The 19,338-nt window shown below is 40.4% G+C and overlaps 1 protein-coding gene across 2 annotated transcripts in view; it reads right to left on the bottom strand.

The window, feature by feature from the left end:
• ASPG (asparaginase) overlaps positions 1-19,026 on the bottom strand; it is a 47,179-nt gene extending 28,153 nt beyond the window's left edge. The window contains exons 1-6 of one of the 2 annotated variants that reach the window (XR_003987651.1): positions 18,747-18,976; positions 12,681-12,810; positions 9,053-9,164; positions 6,327-6,452; positions 4,832-4,915; positions 3,650-3,776 (exon numbers count right to left, since the gene is read on the bottom strand). Coding sequence is in view for 1 of the 2 variants with exons in the window: in XM_030451974.1 (XP_030307834.1) it covers positions 3,650-3,776; positions 4,832-4,915; positions 6,327-6,452; positions 9,053-9,164; positions 12,681-12,810; positions 18,747-18,924 (757 nt within the window). In the remaining variant the exon portion in view is untranslated. Of the gene's footprint in view, positions 1-3,649; positions 3,777-4,831; positions 4,916-6,326; positions 6,453-9,052; positions 9,165-12,680; positions 12,811-18,746 lie in introns of both variants that reach the window. The other variant, XM_030451974.1, reaches the window with a different exon arrangement.
• Between the last annotated feature and the right edge of the window lie 312 nt (positions 19,027-19,338).

Raw genomic sequence — 19,338 nt, 5'->3', positions numbered from 1 at the left:
TATAATGTATCCAAAATAGTTTGGGATAGACAAGATTGCACTATTCAAGAAGACAGCAGTCAAGATCCTAAGGCCTTTTGTTTATTCTTCCAAACAAAACTATCACATAAACAATACCTGCTATGTCAGATCTCCCCCTCCCTATCAAAAACTACAGCCTTTAAAATTACAGATCAAAAAATATGTCTTTATCTTATTCAGCTTTATTCACACGCCGACACCCCTCTATGGTGATAAGGTTAGTGCAGAAAAAAACATGAACCTGACTTAAAGATAAAAAAAAAGTCCAGAAAGCTGATTAAAAAGTCTATACAGTCTAGAAGGCTGGAAAAAAACCCCAACTTTTTTTTTTTTTAACAGCACCTATGCCACAATGCAGGTTTCAACGTATAATGGGAGAACAGCAACTAAGAGCGACACCTCCCTTAGGAGTGGTGACTGAACTCCCAGTTATGAAATCAAACAAGAAATACAGCTTTTCTTGATTGCAGTGCTCCAGACAAACAGCAACACTTTCCTCTCATCCTTCTCTGCAGGGCTACAGGCAAGCCCTGCCATTATATATAAGGTTCCCCAGCCTTCATTATCATTCATGGCAGCAGCCAAGGGGTGGGGAGCAGAGATCAACCTATGGGTGCAAACAAACACAGACCCCCATCCTCAGCAGTTTGTTATAGAAGAATTGACACACACCTTTTGAAATGAATATTTAAATTGAATGGTGTCATTTCAAGAACCAACATGCTGACATACAAGGGAGGGGGGGGGACGGGACCAAAGGCACTTTGGTGAAGAAAGCTGGCATTTACCTTAATACATAAACAACTTGGGCTTTTTACTATGAATAAACAGAACTGCCAACCAAGACAGAGTTGTCCAGTAATGAATAGCTTCTCTCTAATGAGACTGGTGGGTAAGCAAGCCCAAAAGGGCCTTCTAACCTTCTCCTGCTGCTCTACCACATCTGCATGCACAGTCACATGGACTCTGTTCATTCCCTCCACGTTTCTTAGCACATGGTCCTGTACATGTGCACCAGTCCCAGAAGTTACATGCATGTGTGATGAAGAAAGTCCATCTGTGGTAACAAAGCAAGTTTCATATTTGCTTCTTTAGGACAACTGAGAACAGAGAAGAGTAATCAGCAATGAAATATAGTGATATGCTTTACATATTTGAAGTGAAACAGTCTTCCAAAATAAAGGAGAAATAAGACACGGTCTTTTATTTGATATGCTTCAAGATTTTAGAAATGTTTTTTGTTATTTCTATAGTGTTAATTTCATACAGAAATTTCTCATTCTGCTGAAGAAGTGTTTCCCATGGGCACTGGAATTCTTCCTCATCTCAGGGGTGGGCTAGAATTTTTTACTTCTTACATTAGTTTCTCATGCTAAATTGAAAGTCTTAAGGAAGCTGACACACTTGCTCATTTGAAACTACATAACAAGAATCTCATCCTTAGTTAAGAATCTGGCCAAGACTGCAGCCAGCTGATAGGATCAGAAATCCCCTTGGAACCTCATCTGAAGAGGGAGAAGGGCGAAAATGGGTATAAGAAATGAGGGAGAGAGCTGCAGCTAGGTTAAAGAAGATGACTAAGTTTCTCCTCTCTGGCTCTGAAGCAGACTGTAGCTTTTATATATGTAGCCTCAAAAAAGCATGTCCTCTCCTCATCCCTGTGTTACCAGCCCATGATCCCATTATGGTCCCCACTCCCTCCATCCTGTCACCTGCCCCTTGCTGCTTCTCTGGATTTTTTATTCCCATTTATGGTAGAATTAAGAAGCCTGAGGAAGAGTTTCTGCACATGGTCTCCTCCTCCTGGTATCCTCAGGCTGCTCTCCATTATGCTGAAGCAGCACGAGTCAGCCTGGTCTACAGGAGGATTAAGACATATTATACAAAGTCATCTGGAAAAAAAAAAAAAGGTTAAAAGATGCTGGTTTTATTTTTAGAAGCCCAGGTGGTTACTTGTCTTCATGAAAGCTTCATACAAGGATTGTACAAGTACACTTAAGGGACAAAGGGATGTTTCAAACAATTACTTTGGGCAAAATGAAGCAGCATTAGATTGCACCTACTATAAACCATGTTTTTTTAAAATCAAGCCAATCCTTCAATACTGACACTGTCATCTTGGATAAGTGATGCTGTGCTGAGTAATCAATTGCAACAAATACAACCAGAGTTTATCACACCATCAGTTTTTAAGTCAGAAATTCCCACTGATCTCAATGGGGCATTCTACTGAAAAGATAATGGGACCCAATATGTGCAAGGGAAGTACCTAATAACTTCCTCATTTTCCTACTGCAGATAAAGAATCACAAAACACTTCATTCAGATCCAAAAGAGAAATAACATGCGATTCGCAACTTGATTTCATTATTAATCGGTCAGTAAATGGAATTTATTTGATGCAGTTCATAAAAACCCAAGAAAGAAGATTTTCCCCAGTTTACTGCAACAACCAACTGGCAGCATTTCTGTTGATGTCAGACACCCAGTATTTGACACAGCACAGTAATACAACAGTGGCAGGCTCTCTACCTGAGAGATGTCTTATGAACAACTACAGTACTTCACAGGCTTCCTCAGTCTGTATGTGACTGCTACAAACAGAACTTTGATCCTAAAACTTAGTTAATTAGCTCCCACTCATTAGGTGGAAGGGATAGGTTCATTTTACCAAATTGCAAAATGTCTTTCACTAGTAGTAGAAAACATCCAGAATGGAATACTGCAGGGCACAGAACTAATGTCCTACTACCACTAATGGCAGCAAAAGAATTTGGTAACACCCTCCCTGTTCCTATTTTCTTGTAATCATGGAGTTTGTCACCAAGTCCTACTCCTTTTTAATATACCTAACCAATCTAAAACCAGCTCACAAAACACGTTATACTTTTTGAAACTGTCTTTTAGTATGTTTTTTGGCAACTCTTCATTTGGCTAGATTCCAAATGTGTCTCTCTTCTCCCCTCTCCAAAGAAAAGGTGCCATTTATCCAGTAAGAGACATCAAGGTACTAATGGCTTTGCAAACAGCTACTGAAATCTTCATGTCATTTTTCCCCTTCTTAAAAAACAGACACAGAGAAATTACAGGGAGCCTGAGTAAGTTTCAGGCAGTGTATATTATAGGTCTGCTGTTTTCAGTGCACTTACAGTTTAGTCAGGTCCTAAATATCCAGTAAAACATCTTAGACAATGACATGCATCAAAAATACCATCTGTTGAAGTTGCAAGTACTCTTGCAATGACTCTTTTGCTGGACTTTGGAGTTTGACATGATCATTAACAAATTGAAACTCTTTGTTTTTTCAGTCCTCACTCCTTCATTTTTATCTTCAGAGCAAGCATTTTCATGACACAGGGTCAACATTCACTCTGGTTATGCTCCATCTTTAGTCAGTCAGTCTAACTCACTTCAACATTCAATAGATAAATGCAGCTGAGAAACAGATTCTCAGTCTTACTAGCATTTAAGCAGTTTCAGAGCAGATAAACTGGAATCAAGCCACAGGGCTTTCAAAGATAGTTCAGTTTAAAGTCAGAATTTCAACTACTTTGGCATAGGTTCTTTACAGCTAGAGTTCTATTGCATGTGGCATAAATTACATGGCTTAAGAGATGATGTTGCTTACTTGTAATATCAACCTCAGCATTTGCAAGTGGAGGCAGGTTAGGTGAGGAAAAGGCATTGAAACTCCCAGCATCCACCTTAGTCACCCTATTTCCCCTGTACAGTTTATTATAAAAATACAGGCACACCTGCAAGACAAGTAAAGAAACAGGTCTATGAATAAGCCAGTAATTAAAAGATTCAGTAGATAAATACTGTAGTCTGTCCTTTATAAAGTGTTTTCTAAATCTTTAAAGCAACTCAGAGGCTAGTAGATGTTTACAACTCTTACCCTTTCAAAAGGGCTGGCACATCTGTCACACATTGGTTTAAGAATTTAAGAACAAAACAAGTTAAGAACCAACTAGTTTTGTAATCTTCTCATGAAGCATAGTCTAGGAGACAGCAAAAGTGCCTGACAGCACTTCAGAGATAGAGGAAAGAAACAGTGTGGACTTACTAATAAGTCCATCAGTTATATCAAAATTCAAAATCCAAAACTTTAACAAAAGGCCCAGTGAAAATGAGAAAAACTTTCAAAAGAGTTACCACACATAATACCATTCTTGGTCATAGTTAAACTAAGTGGTCAGTTGGAATCTGAAAGAAAAGAGCTACCTCAGAGTTATTATTAGTTGGCAAGAGCTTGGCCAGGGAGCTGTCACTGTTGTCTTACAAGAACTGGCTTTGTAAGCATGGCAGAAGTGAAATGAGATGTAACCTGACCAGTTTTCTCGCTGATTTTTGGGCTACACAGCACTAACATCTTTAAAGGCAGGGTGCTAACACCATGGAGGTACTTCCATGTTAAGTTAGGTATTTAGAATATCATATCATTTCAGGCTTCAGGAACCAGGGCTAGAAGACACTCCTACAAGTTCTAGTGCAACTTCAGAACTCCAAAGTTAAGAAACTGACTTAGGTTTGTTTCATATCCCACGTATTTGAAAGGGAACCTCTCATTTCAAGTCTGCTGCAAGCTACATTTCAGACTTGATAGCCTTTATAGATTGTGTATGGGCAAAATGGGAAATGGATCCTAATAAAACAGCCCATGCCTGCTCATGCATGTGCCTGTTACCTCAGTGGAATCCATTTTCTCTTCCTGTTTAAGTGCAATTCCTTACTGCCTACAGGATATTTTAAGTGTCCTGACTAGAGACAGAAAAGCAGCTTCTGAGATCATCTTCACAAGCAAACCAACCTCAGGAATCACAAACTGCCCAGCGATCAGCAGTGCCCCCAGAAGGTTGTCTCGGCCATCATTCTGCAACTCATATATAGGCACCTGAAAATCAGAGACTGAAATTAGACCTTGTCCCTAATGTAAAGCTTACACAGCAGAAAAAAAAAGAGTCCATTTATGTGATACAAATACATGAACAATTTATGTAACAATGATTTATAATGAAGTTTTTCTTCATCCAAACTGTTTTAGACTGCAGCACGTGGCAGGGTTTCCCTCTGTGCTTAACAGACTTTTATAATTTAAGTGCTTAAAAACTAGCCTAGAGATAATTCTCTTGTGATAAAGCAGATTAAGAGTGATTCAGGAAATATGTGAAAAACAGAAAGCAGGCATAGTTCAAGTGGTTGAGCATGAGAGACGTGACTGTGGAGAGAAAAAGCAAAAGCTCCAGATCATGTAAGCTGTCACTGTGGACTTCACAACAGCTCTCTTGCACCATCTTTCCTCTCAGTACAGAAAAAACAAGCCAGACAGAAAAGAACAAGATTAAAACCAGAAATTTGGTCTGCTGAATGATGACTTCCATGCCTTTTCAGATTGCCTCTTTATTAAGAGAGTCAGAGCTCCCTTCAGCAACAAAAATAAAATCCCATGCTCCACTGCTAATCATATGTCAGGCAGATCTCCAAGCAATAAAGCTAAAAGAAAGTAAAATCTTGAGAGTGACGTACCACAACTAGACTGCTCCACGTCAAGACAGTAAGTGGGAGCCTGTTCCTTGCTAGACTTTTGTATTTTGACTTCAAATAGACCACATGTGAAAAGAAAGTTATGAGATGGAGGAGGGGAGTTTTACAGTGTGATGTTTCATCTCTCTTTTGTGATTAGAGCTGTATTTTATGCTCAAGCAAGCCATTCTAGTAATACAACCCCTTCCCCTCAGACAATATGCAAAGAGCTGATCTCCAGCTAAGAGAATGAAAATAAAGAGATGTAGTCTTTAGAGAAAAGGAAACAGACATGTTAGATGCTTTGAGGAACAGAATTGATCAAAAATGTATCTAATGCTTAGAGATTATTAAAATTAAAAAGAATGCAATAACAAAACATAAGACAGGATAACAACTGATAAAATAAAAAGTAATAAACTACAGGGCTTTGAAAGAAAAAATGAAAAAAAAAGACAGCTGACAACCAAGAGCCACCTGAGGCTGGAAAGATGGTTCTCATATAAAAGGACTAATACACCAATGACGGGCTCTTACATCTTTCTCTGAAGCACCTGGCATCAGCCATAATGAACTTCTGGTATGATCTGGTACAGCTGTGAAGTCATCAATGACAAAGTTATGGGGCAGATGCTCAGCTGGTGAGCCCACTAATTTTCACTAATTTCTATCATCACTGTGACCATTCCTGTCCTGCACTACTACTCTATACAGTGATAATCAGGACACTACCTAGCTTTGCATACAAAACCAAAAACATAACTTCAGATTACGTCCATTACCTGAGATCCTGTCAGAACAACAGTTTTACCCAGGTTCTCACACATGAAGGATAAGGCTGAAGCTGTATAGGCCATGGTATCAGTGCCATGAAGGATCACAAAACCATCATACTTTTCATAGTGTTCCTGGAGATGGAGAGACAATTTTCACATTATTAAAGCAATGCACCTGCATCAGTAGGTGAGGCACCTAATGCATTGCTTTCACTGATGCAAGCAACAGAGTAATACTTTAAAGCATACTACATGAGTAATTTCTCCAAAATTTACCTCATTTTCAGTTTAAATACAATTAAGGGTTAATAGGACACTAAGCACAATAGCCAGTAATTCTAATTATGCAACAGCAAGAAAGATTCTTCTATGTATACATATTAATGCAGCCTTTTTAAACCAGAAGCCTGCTAATTAAGAAAAGCTTAGCAATGGCTTTAAACAGGAATGTTAACATATGCAGATTAGGCTGATTTCTTGTTGCTGCTTTTACTTCAGGGATTACACCATTTACAGGAACAGATTAGGCAAACCAAGGCTATCATAACATCAAAAAAACAGTCCATTTAATCTGGATGGTAGACAGGCAAATTGCCAGTGTATGAGTGCCCTCTTCTGTTGAAAAATACTCTTCCTGTAGCACAGCATGTGACTTCAGCAGCAGAAAGAGGTGAAGAGGCTTCTTGTTAGTCAATGTACATACACTTGGTGGTTTTTGAGAAGTCCCTTAGACTACCAGGCACGTACAGATGCAAAAAGAAATTTTACAGTAACTTTAATTTCCATATAATTCCACACGGGGCTTGTTTAGGGTTTTTTTATTGTTTTTTTTTAAATGCAAAGCCATGAATTGATAGTTTATCTTGTTGGAATAAAGTAATCTGCTGGCTTTTGGAATAAAAAAGCAATCAGTTCCTCTATTTTAAGAATGATGCATATAGTAAACACTTCAGTGAGAGATACCAGTGTCTCTGATGTAACGTGCTGACATGGGAAAAATTACATAGAAATCTGAACAGTTACATGGAGTGTCAGTGTAGGGGAATAAAATAGGACTTAGCCATAGAATTAAACAATTTAATTAAGTTTAATTAAAATTAGATTTCATGACAGTTCTTATGCAAAAGTAGGCAGACATTCTTGGCATTTCCTGTTAATAAGGTCATCTTCCTACTCACCTGCAGACTCCTACTTGTCTTTTTGCTATTTCTTGGCTGATACCTGTGCCTACGTGTTGCTACCTACTGGAAGTTTCAGGAGATTTCTGCTTATCTCTAACAAGTTAGCCAGAAAAACAACAGCCAGTGTTGCAAGGTCTTTCTGCAAGCTAAATGATAGTGTGATGCAAAAAGCATGCTGCAGCTATTCACCAATGCAAGAATAAGGTAACTAAGCTTTAAGATAGCTAAGATCAGAGAAATAACCACTTGACCTATAATTCAGTCAGTAAAATCAGGAGCCAGAGAGCTGAAGGTTTTTGTTTCCCTTCTTCACTGGATTACATTAACTGGCTATTTGTATTTAGAGAGAAGCTGCATTTTGTGTACAAGATAAAAACGGTTGTTTGGCGTTTGTTTGGTTTTTGCTGGGTTTTTTTTAAATAAAACTAATAAGCAAGCAAGGAAAAAAAGGCAAACTTTCTCCTTTTCAAAGTTGGAGGGATTGCTACCTTCTACTATTGGCCTTGGACTTCTCCCAGCTGCAGCTCCATCCTAGAGGGTCTCTTCCTATGCACCAGCTCAGTCTCTTCTCTGCCCTGGTGGGATGCATTTGATAGGAGGAGCATTGTCCCATGTGTCCCATGTGCATATGATAGGAGGAGCATTGACCCATGTCAGGATTAGAGGACCTAAAGGTGAAATACTGCTACCTGAATCTTCATTATCATTCTTATTACACTGTTCACAAGCATTTCTACAGCTTGGTCAAAGAAAGAAAAGTGCACCACAAAAGCCCACTGTCACAGAGCAAGCAGGGGTGGAAGACCAAGATCTTACTAGGACCACAATGATTTATTCCTCATAGTTAGGTATGAACTCCTGGCATGAAGTATTCCAAATATTTTGCATTTCCACTTCCTTATAATTCTTTCATCTAGAGAAGAATGTAATGAATGCACCTATATATATATTCAGAAATATCTAGGGCTTTAATAAATTTCCTAGTGTGGAAAACCCAACTATGATAGCATTTTTTATACCAGAAGAAAAGCCAAAGCTAGTCAAGTCCCTCTGTGTACAGAGTAAGAAAGGCATTAAGAGAAAAAATTAATTTCTATGTCACTATCCAACTGTTCAGCTATTTGAACATTCAAATGGTGTGTAACTAAGCAACCTTCAGTTAAGTGACCTACACCTAAGGATTTTTTTGAACAGTGAAATGAAGTCAATACTTTGGAATATACCAACCTACATATTATTCACTTTATTCAATCACAGCTGCAATTTTTCTATTTATTTTCTTGTACAGAATTATTACATGGCTTATAATTGGAAAAAATATAGAATTTTTATCAGTTTGCAACATTTTCAAAAGGAAAAAAAGAAATCAGGAAACCTTGCAAGCACAGTACTTGTAACTTTGCAAGTTACTAAGTGAGGTATGTAACATTTACATTTTAAAAAAGCACTAATATTTAAAGAAGCACTAATTAATTGTTTTATCTTGCTTAGTATACTAGATATTCTGCTGATTTTAAGCAACAAATTAATTTTTATCCCACACCATAGTACCTCAAGTTTCTTTGCAATTTTGGCCCAGTCCTCTGTCGTCATGTTGGAAGAATCAAGCAGCGGTGAGAGCTCCAATATTGTATAAAAAATTCTTTTGTTTTGTTTAGAGAGACTATAAAGAAAGAGAAAAAAAAAATTCTTAGAGCTAGTATCAGCTCATCAGTGCTGGTTTTTTTTCCCTAAACCAACAGTTTTCACCCTTATCCTCCCCAGCCCCCAAGTCTATGGTAAAAAAAAATAAATCTTTAATTTGGAACAATAAATTCCAAGTTTAAAGTGTGGTTTAAAGCACAACCCCCTAATTTTAATTTAATAATAAATATAATTTGGGAGGTGGAGAGGGGCTGGCAAAACTAAAGACAAAAAAGAAGAACCCAGACTTATTTTTTTTAAGGTTGGAGCTAAGTCCAAACATTGATACAATGGCTTCTTGTTTAAAAATGCTTCACAAGGTATTATGAGGAATTTATAAAGCTCCCAAGGTTTACAGGGGGTCAACAGAAGAGCTGCAACAACTGTTTGATCCTTTGATTAATATAAACAGATACCCTATAAATAAATACTCTTTCCTGACACAACGGGCATCTTTTATTAAGAGTCTTATGTCTGGGATTCATTTCTGTGACCTTTAGAAGAAACCTTCTCAGTTTCATTGACCTCGGATTTCAGAAAAAATTCTCTTGGTTAGTTGAGGTCTTCAAGTAAACAGTTGTCTTTGGTAGTAAAAGGCTAACTTTGTAAAACCCCAGTCTCAGCCTATTAGTCCCGTTGTCACCTTATTATGAAAGTTTCCTACATGGTCCCAGCTGTTTCTTCTTATGACATGGAGTTCAATCATGTGGTAATTGCAAAGATCTTAAAATACTGGCACAGGTTGAAAGCAACAGCCCCAGGACTATAAACAGCTCACAGGTGATCAATTGCTGGCCACTAAACAAGTGCTACCTTGACAGCTGAGAAAAGAAAAGACTGCTCTAATGCCAATAAAACCAATACAAAGCAACTATGCCAGGGAAAAAGACACAAACCAGACCAAACCTAAACAGTCAAGCAGCAGGATAAAATACCTGTGGGGATGAGGTATGTAACATTTTCAAGCATCTTGAAGTGTGTGGTCCAGCAGATGGAGACCAAAGATTAAGAAGTATCCATACACTCACATGTCTTACAAAAGTACATCTTCCCAAATTTGGAGAGGACTTAAAGGCAATGATGGCTATGGAGTCACAGTGGGATTGCCCTAGCTCTGAGCATACTGCCTGGTCTCTCTGCCTCCAAGGACCAAGGGGCTCCTTTCCTCCAGCTGCCTATCTCAAGAAATATGACTCTTCAAAGACCTTTGATTTGCCAGCCAAATGGACTTCACAGAGAGTATGTTTTACCCCACAAAATATGCTCATTTTGCCTCATAAAACTTTCTAACCTCTCAGAATAAAGTCAACTATATATAAATTTATCCCAGCAGTTAAGATTTAAGGTAACAAAAAAACCCTGCTTCTAATATTTTCTGCTTCCTTCCTGAAGACTGGAAGAGAATCAAATATCCAGTTTTTACCCATCCTTACATTAGCTAGAGTATGTTCCTATTTAGCAATGCAGTGGCCAACAAGCAGCTAACCAAGAACTGCTGGTGAGCCAGCTCTGCCCTTCCTATTTGCTCTTGCAGGCAGAGCCATCTGGAGCATGTTTAACAGCATCATCTTCAGAGCATTCTCAATGCTCTTTCACTGCCTAGGGAGAATGAAAAGTTCCTTGTCAGCCATAACTGTGATAGATACTTCAACATATACACTGGAAGACATTCAAAGGCTATAGAAAAGACCAGGATACTGCATGGATTCAGAAACGTTCCTGAAATAAGGTGCAGAAAAATCACAGAAAAGTTGATTAGCTTCCCAAAGCATTCACCATAGTGTTTTGTTCCCACTTGTTATTCTTGTACATATTTATAGCAATATAAAATATGAAAAAACAAGAGTCATTTATCAATTAATCAGCTAATAAAATCTGCAGACCCACTTCCCTGTTGAGGCCTGTAAGACAGATGCATGGAGCAAAGAGCATTTAAACAATGTGTAGTTTTTGTTTATAACTAACATAGTGTACCTAAGAAGTCAGACTTCATATAAAAATTGTCTTGTTGGATATCACATTTACACTTACTAAGAGTAACTCTGGATCTCAGTTGAAAAACAGTGAAAAGCTCCCCTGAGGATGTGCTGTTTAAATAAAACCTCACATACCAACACCAGAGACCAGCCTAGTCTACATCTTTTAATGCCTCTCAAAAAAGAGATGTTGTCCCCTCTTATATCAAGGTTATTACATAGATATATATGAAGTTCACAAGATACTAATTTTCTACCCTCAAAAACTCACAATATTTCCCAACTGCCTAGTTAAAATATCGCTTGGCTAGCACAAAAGAGAAAATGGCAAATTGCCACGACTAACCCCCAGAAACAGCAGTCAGCAGTCTCAGAAAAACAGGACAAGATTGGGTTTTAAACCTCAGTTTTTGATCTGTATGATTGCATTATGCTTTTCTGTTCTTCATGGAAAAGACTTGCCAATACAAGTATATTTAGGACACAAATGGGTATACTGTCATAGCTTTCTTGTACTTCAAACCCCTTAAAGTATTTAAAAGTTACTCAGGTACAAGCACAATATTGTAACAGAGCTCCATGTCTCTTAGTATAACCATCACATTTAACAGAAACTGTATGTTCACATCAATGCTATTCCTCTGGGTATCTGTTTGTTTTCCCTTTATCCCTTTTCCTACCATCTGCCTTTTAAGTGGCTAGTTTTAAAAGCTTTACACAGAGACCTCAATACAAAAGAGAAATAAATAATAAACCTTACATTTCCTTTGTATATCCTGATTTTCTCATTCAGATTAAAGGATATCAATTTTTACTCCTATAGCAAAGCATCTATAGTTCCATTTATTTTCAAATTACTGCAAAATTGTCCTTTGTGCAGAGTTAACATGTTTAGAGTAATACATTGATTCATCACAGCTGGGGAATACCTCCTACTAGCATACTTCCCTCTAAATAAATCTTGTAAGCTTATTAATCATTGCTTAACAGTTAAAAAGCAATGCAGATTTATTATAAGACCATCACTTATCATCATACTGTTGCATAAATTTGGAAAAAACAACCATCTTTTAGGGTTTTTTAAAAAAAGGCAGCCTGCAAAGTTAAAGCACAAGGCCTGTTCACAGATTCATTAATTAGATGCTACTTTTTCAGGCATATGCTGAAGACAATCCACTCAGTTGTATATACAGTTTGCTTGGTTTCTATAGGATATTTGTATGTTTGCACAGCAGCAAACACCCAGCAGAAGAAAAAAAATGCAGGACTAAGCTGCCCAGAATGTCTACTTGTTGTCTAATTTAAAAGTTACTTTTCAAGCAGCTGTAAGATACTTCAGTGTAAATATCAAACCAGACATTTTCTACTGTGACAGACATAGTAAGAATTTTCCTTTTAACATAAGCATTTTTGCTTATCTCATAATAGATTCTTCACACTGAATGTTTGGAGATGTAATTACCTGACCATTAACAAGGTACTTCCTAACCCTCCCTCTCCCAAAAGGAAAATGTACTTACGGGAGCACCAGTGTGTTATCTGGTAATTCATGGAAGTTGCTCAGTTTTGTTTCCTGGACATAAGACTCATCATGCAGCATTGGCATCACTTTCAAGCTGCTTACTAATTTATTGGCCTCAGGAGCAAGTCCTTAAAAATAAAGAATAAAGGAAGTAAATAAAGGAACAGGGATGGAAGTAAACAAGTGGCACAGTAAGGAGGGAACAAGTCAAGTTACACAGCTGTTTGCCCTTCCTCAGAATTTGAACAGTCTCTTCCCAGTTTAAGAACATGAAAACAGAATATATCAAATAAGTCTCTGTGCAGTTAATATTTTCTTAACTTGAAGTAAATAAATCCTTTATTTAAGAGAAACAATGTTACAGATCTCTTATGTTTTACCTATTTTAAATTCTTGATTGTGTACAAATACCAGTGGAAAGGGCAGGAAGCCAATTTCTACAACGATAAGAAAGCTACCATTCTGTTTTACATTTGCCACAGCTATTCTCTACCTAGTGGCACCCTTAGAAAACACTGAGCATTATTTTGTACTGTAAAATTGACATATTTTTTCTCAAGTTTCTCAGCCTGCAGCACTATTGGCACAAACAGCAATGTACTGGTATGACTATACTGGAAAGCTGCTTGTTATATTCCACTGCCAATGGCAATAGCACTTCCAGAGAAAATAAATGAACAAAAGAGAAAGCTAAAACAAACCCCACAGTACATATTGAGCACTGACAGACATAGAAAAGGTCTCTAGATACACAGAGAAACCTCAGCTTCCAAAAATAGTATTAAATATAAACTGCTCTAATCACTCCCTCTTGCATAGGTACTTTCCACCAGCAGGTTTAGACCTGAACATCTCCATTGTTCGCCTACAAGAAAGCTGGGGTAGGGCTTTTTACATAGGTGTTCAGTGAGAGGACAAGGAGGAATGTCTTAAAACTAGAAGAGGGGAGATTTAAGTTAAACGTTCGGAAGAGATTCTTTCCTGTGAGAGTAGTGAGATGCTGGAATGCGTTGCCCAGGGAGGCTGTGGCTGCCCTCTCCCCAGAAGTGTTCAAGGCCAGGTTGGATGGGGCCTTGAGCAATCTGGTCTAGTGGGAGGTGTCCCTGCCCATGCAGGGGGGTTGGAACTGGACGATCTTTAAGGTTCCTTCTAACCTAAACCATTCTATGATTAACAAGACACAGAGAAGGAGCATAAGCTAATTAACAGAAAAAGTCAAAAGCATGGATGCACCTCAAGCACATTCACCCTCCCTGCCCACAATGCTGTCTCTTTCTCTAGCAGGGGCCCTAAACCAGATGGGACTTAAACTACCCTAAACACTTAATTGAGTACATCCTGGATCTTCAGGTGTCCTGGTTGCATGCAGGTATTTCAAAGGGAACCCATGTCATTCTCTGTTAGCCAGAAAAGCACCTAAATTTTTCATGTGGCAATCCTCAACATCAACTGCATTAATTCGTACATATAACTTGCAACCTGCACCTCCAAATACTCTTTCAGGAAGGATAGCAACAGTTCTGGTTTCCAGAGTCAGCATACACCCCGTTTTTCTTATGTCTAGCTTTTTAAAGTCTGGCTTTCTGAGATGTTTCTCATTCAAGGAACTTCCAGAGGTACTTCCTCAAGATTCTACTGGTGCTACTGTCCAGTTCAGTTCAATCTATGTGCATGTGTTTTATACCACCTGTTCAGATTATGAACAAACTCTCAAATTTATTACTTCTGGCAGTTCTAGTTAGTCCCAGTTTGAAGACAGGTAATTCTCTCCTACTTTCTATTTCTTCTGTTTGTTTAAACACAATTATCACCCAAGTTAGCATCTGGTTTTGTTTTGTTTCACCTTCAAACAGCAAAGTCTATTTTAAATACTCCTAAGCATGGAGTGTATTTTCAATAGCATTTCCATTTACTTTCCAAATTTACAGAAAATTCCTTAATAACTCCCTAATCTCCATCCTGGCTAGCCTTAAATGAAGTAGCAAGTCTCTCTGTAGCCAACTGTCTCAGTACAGCACCAGCATTTGAGTGGCTTTGTTTGGTTTCCTGCCAGAATACTTTGTTTTACAAAATATACTTAACAGGCTTTCAAGCTTTGGATGTTCCCTTCATTCAGCTATAATCCCTACTTTTCCTGTTAAGGATGTTCAGAGCTTAGTCACAAATGGCCACTTCTGCTGTGCTGGGGCACAATCACAGCTCAGTTTCAAGTGTATGCTGGGTGTTTTCTGATTATGCAGCTATTTGTCCAATGCTCCTTTTACTCTGAATATTGAGAATGGATCAGACTGTTAATTTTTTCTATCTGCCCCAGGAACTGGAGAGCTGATGTGCGTCCTAATAGTCTCCAACCCCTACATCATGAACAGCAGTTCTTCATCTCTTTATCACAAATCTATCAGGACTTTGTAATTGCTTGCACTGAATTATTTTTTTTAAGACATTCTGTAGATGTATCCAAGGTGACCCACTTACAACCTATGCAGTCCCCTAAATATGCCCACGCTTAGCAGTGTTTTCTGCTTTACAGCTTCAAGAAGCAAACACTGAGGAACTCGAGTGCAACTCTTTTAAGAATTCTTCTTTATTATGCATGAAAAACATCTTTGAGCCAAGCTTGTTAACCAAGTATTTGAAGCAACTTCACCCCTGCAGAAGTAGGCTGTGCAACTGGTTCAAACAGCTCTCATCAACTTCTGTCCTTTCCCTCTTCAGCTGACCTACTGACTCATCTACAGTCAAGGCTTCTGCTTTTTACTCTGGTGCTATAGATAACACAGTTATAGCTACTTTAAAAAAAATCAAGATATCCTGTAACCTGTGCTGCAGAAGAGAACAGGGAGCTGCAGGAGCCTGATGCAGCTGTGTTAATGGGGCTCTGCACCCAAGAAACCACAGGCACTTGGGAGATGGAGCATAGTGTACAGAGCATACTGGAGTCATCAGTCCCAATCCTGACAAACTCCTCATGCTGAGGAATACAAAGGACTTCACAAAACCACTTTTTACCCATCCGTGTGCCATCAGTACAAATGGCACATACACCTATAGTACCAGATCCCAAAAATAATTGCTACACTTTGCAAAGGCAGAGAAGCAGAAAGTGTTCTCCTAAGTATCCACACAGTATTCAGAGCTTTTGGAAGTGAAGTGTGGAGGTTTAAAACCTAAGTAGGTTTAGACTACAGGAGCCAGTCCTTTGGAAGTCTAGTACATGTAGAAAAGACAGATAATTAACTAAATTACTCAGACTCTATTCCAAGACTTAGTATTTCCAAGAGGATTTAGTTTAACTCTACTTGTATTTGTTGGGTGGGTTTTTTTCTTAATATATCAGGTAAAATCAAGGAAAGATATTCAGCCCACAAGCCCAAGGAAAAGATCTTCCTAAAGGCACCATCCAGGAGGAACATGAGGAGAAACAGATTACTATCACAGTAACCTTACTAAGGAGCATAGTAAGGTTCTCTTTATGAAATAAGCTACTGATAAGCCAAAAGAGGTTGTTGTAGGAGGACGTAAGTAGGAGGAAGTTGAAGGAAGAAATTATAAAAATGCACTGAAATGGCTTGATAGTCAAAACCATGAATACTAGTAAGTCTGCAGCTGAGTCTGGCTGTCAAACAGCTCAAATAGACACAAACTATGCATCCTTTGAAAATTATCCCTACACTGGGAACCTGTAAGTGTTCAAAAAGGACAACACCCCCCAAGACTGCAGGGGTTGCCACACACGCAGAGCTCAACTGCAGAACCTCTGCAGACAATTTACAAACAGATCTTGTAATGATAAATATTCACTCCACACATGCACAGTAAGCCCAAAGAATGCGATACCAATCCTGTACATGGGGGCAGCTCTGCACAGGAACATACTCCTTGCAGAACACATATGGCCTATCAAAACTAACTGGTTCTTAAAACTAAACTATCTTCTCCCAGTAACAGGGAAGGCTGTAGAAAAGCTTGTAAACCTAGCTAAAAATTACTGAGGTAGAAACCCATCCTAATCCCTTCAATTTGAGCAGCTGCTGCTATGAAAGCTTCTGCACAGTTCAAGGAAGCTACTTCTGCTCATTTTGCTTGAAGTAAGAAACTTCTAGTCCTAAATACGGTCGTAAACAGGCAGTTTCTACCCATTGATTAATAAAAGAAATCAGCATCTATTGTTTTTTCATTTGAAGCACACTGCCTTTCCCATGCCCTTTAACCAGCTTCTGTCTGAACACTAAAGACTGCCAAATATTCTGAAAGAGGTACTCTGGCTGCTCTGCTGCTAGATCTGTGTATGAAAAGCAGGTTGAAACTCTCACCAGGACATAGCCAGTCAGCATCATTGGAACATAACTGTTAGATTGTTTGCACATGCTTAGTGATTGACACTTGTTTAGCAAAAGGGAAAAAAAAGCATGCAATATGAGATGAGATTATGAGTTCATTTATAAAAGAAAGCAACATGAATTAAATTTATTTGCTAAAAAAAAAGTTTACAAAGCTGAGACAACAGAAGTAGAAAATATTAGTGTGTGCAAAGCAAGCAGGGAAGTCACCACATGCCATTTGAAATAGTTTTTTTCTTTTTCTTTTCATTCATCTTCCAATGGATGGAAGATGACAGCTATAAGAAACATAGTCAAACACCCCCTTAAAGCACCTTCCCTACAATAATAAGGCTCAGCTAGCCAGTGTCTTCTGAGGACAGATATGCATTAGAAAAAAAATTAATCTAGAAAGCTCCGAGGTGAAGCTTCAAGTGTTTTAATCCTACTAAGTTGTAGCTGACATGGCATTTCAGGAAGGGAGTTGAAATTCTGTAGTAGGAAACACAAGCACCCACAATTCTGAACCTTGACAAACACAGGCTCTTGAAGCCCTGGCGTGTCGTACTGCCTCCCAATGAAGAAGTAAAGAAACTGATGTTCCTCAAAACTGGACTGCTTTCCTCTCCTCCCTTCCCATACATCACCCTCTTTTCTTTCCTGGAAAATACACAGCCCTGCAGCAAGTCAGATGTGGCTAAAATCAGTTCTTTTCCCTGGACACTGTTGTTTGGCTGATGCTTCTGGCATTCCTTGGGATCTGTGCCTATGGAGAGAGGGTCTAGTGGTGCTTAGGTACCATTCCAATCAGCGTCTGGAGTGAGGGTCTGGGGGTGTGTGTGTGAGTGAGCTTAGGCACCTACCTGTTGACATTAAGGGACACCTCAAAAAATAGAGCATATATCTGTAGGTATCCATGAAGTTTTCAGATAAAATGAAGGCAGTATATGGAGATGTCTCAGGGCTCAATTTGGGATTTAAACATTCATCAGCTGGTGGGAGGGGAGTTTGGCCCACCTAGCATTTTCATCAACACAAGTCTCACCCTCTGATGACTTAAATCAAGAGCTGATAGGCACGCAGCAGTAGCAGCCTGCCCAGAGGCAGGTGAGCACAGATGCTGCATCTGATCGCTATGGCACCTGGCAGGATGCAGGTGCACTGCCTCACTTACATTAGCTGCGCCTGCCAGGTCACCACCTGAAAATCCTTAATGTGGCCACCAGCCCCACGAGCCCACGCTCTTCCCAGTGGGAATGCTATCCAGGCACATGCTGTCCAGGTATCCCGGGACAGTGCCTCTTTGGAGGCTAAAAAAAATCCAGACTGCGGGACTGCGATTAAAGCTGGTTTCATTTTCAGTGCGCGGCGGAGGGGAGAACGGACTCTTGCGTCATGAAACACGGTGTCCCTGCCAAAACCTGCTCTAACGAGCTGCGAGGCCCACTTGTCAGAAAGATGACAATCCGCTAAGCTACCGAAATAACCAGCTGATCGAAGCAGAGGATAAGAGGAAGGCACACAGCCCTCTGGCGTGCCTCGTACCAGTTACCCGAAACCCGGGGATGCTGAACCGTGAACCGCGCCAGGGAGAGCAGTTGCAAAGCGAGGCTGCCAGCAAAGGAAGCGGCAGCCCAGAGGGGCATCCCCCGGCCCTGCGCCCTGCCCGCACGCCAGCCCGCCTGGGCAGCACGCCCTGCGGGGGTCCCGCCACCCGGCTCCCGCTCTGCCCACGGCCCCCTCACCGTTGGCGTCCTGCACCATGCCGATGGTACCGCCCGTGTTGATCACCAGCACCTCCGCCTCGGCCTTCGAGCTGTCGGCGGAGGAAGGCGGGGGGCAGCCAGGGGATTCACTGATGCGGGTGCCGGACAGGATCCTGCCCAGAGAGCGTGGCCCCGTCGGGTGCTGCCCCGCCGCCATCCCACTCCTGAGGAACCGCTACCTCCCGCCCACACGGTGAAACTGGACTTACAGGGCGGCCGCGGGGCCGCCCCTTCCCGCCTCGCTGGCCCTACAGGCAGAGGGGTGGAGCCTGCCCGGGCTGCGGAGCTGCCTGTCCCAGAGGCGGGGACAGCCGCCATGCCCGCCCTGCTGAGCGGACTGTGAGGAGGCGGCGGCCGGATCTCGAGGGCTGTGGGCGTCCGTGAGGCCCAGCCCGGGGGCGGTGTAGCCCCTCTCCGGGGGGGCAGGTGAGGGAGAGGGGGGCCAGGCCAGTGTCCGCCAACACCCCTTGTACTTTGTGCCCCTGCGGCCGCGGGGCAGCGCCAGGGTCCGGGGTAAGCGCCGAGGTCCGTAATGGCTGAATGACAAACGACGAGCAGAGGCGCGTTGTGT

Source organism: Calypte anna, chromosome 5A (assembly GCF_003957555.1).
Source record: "Calypte anna isolate BGI_N300 chromosome 5A, bCalAnn1_v1.p, whole genome shotgun sequence".
NCBI classification, from domain to species: domain Eukaryota; kingdom Metazoa; phylum Chordata; class Aves; order Apodiformes; family Trochilidae; genus Calypte; species Calypte anna.
This window is presented reverse-complemented; position numbering and strand designations above follow the sequence as displayed.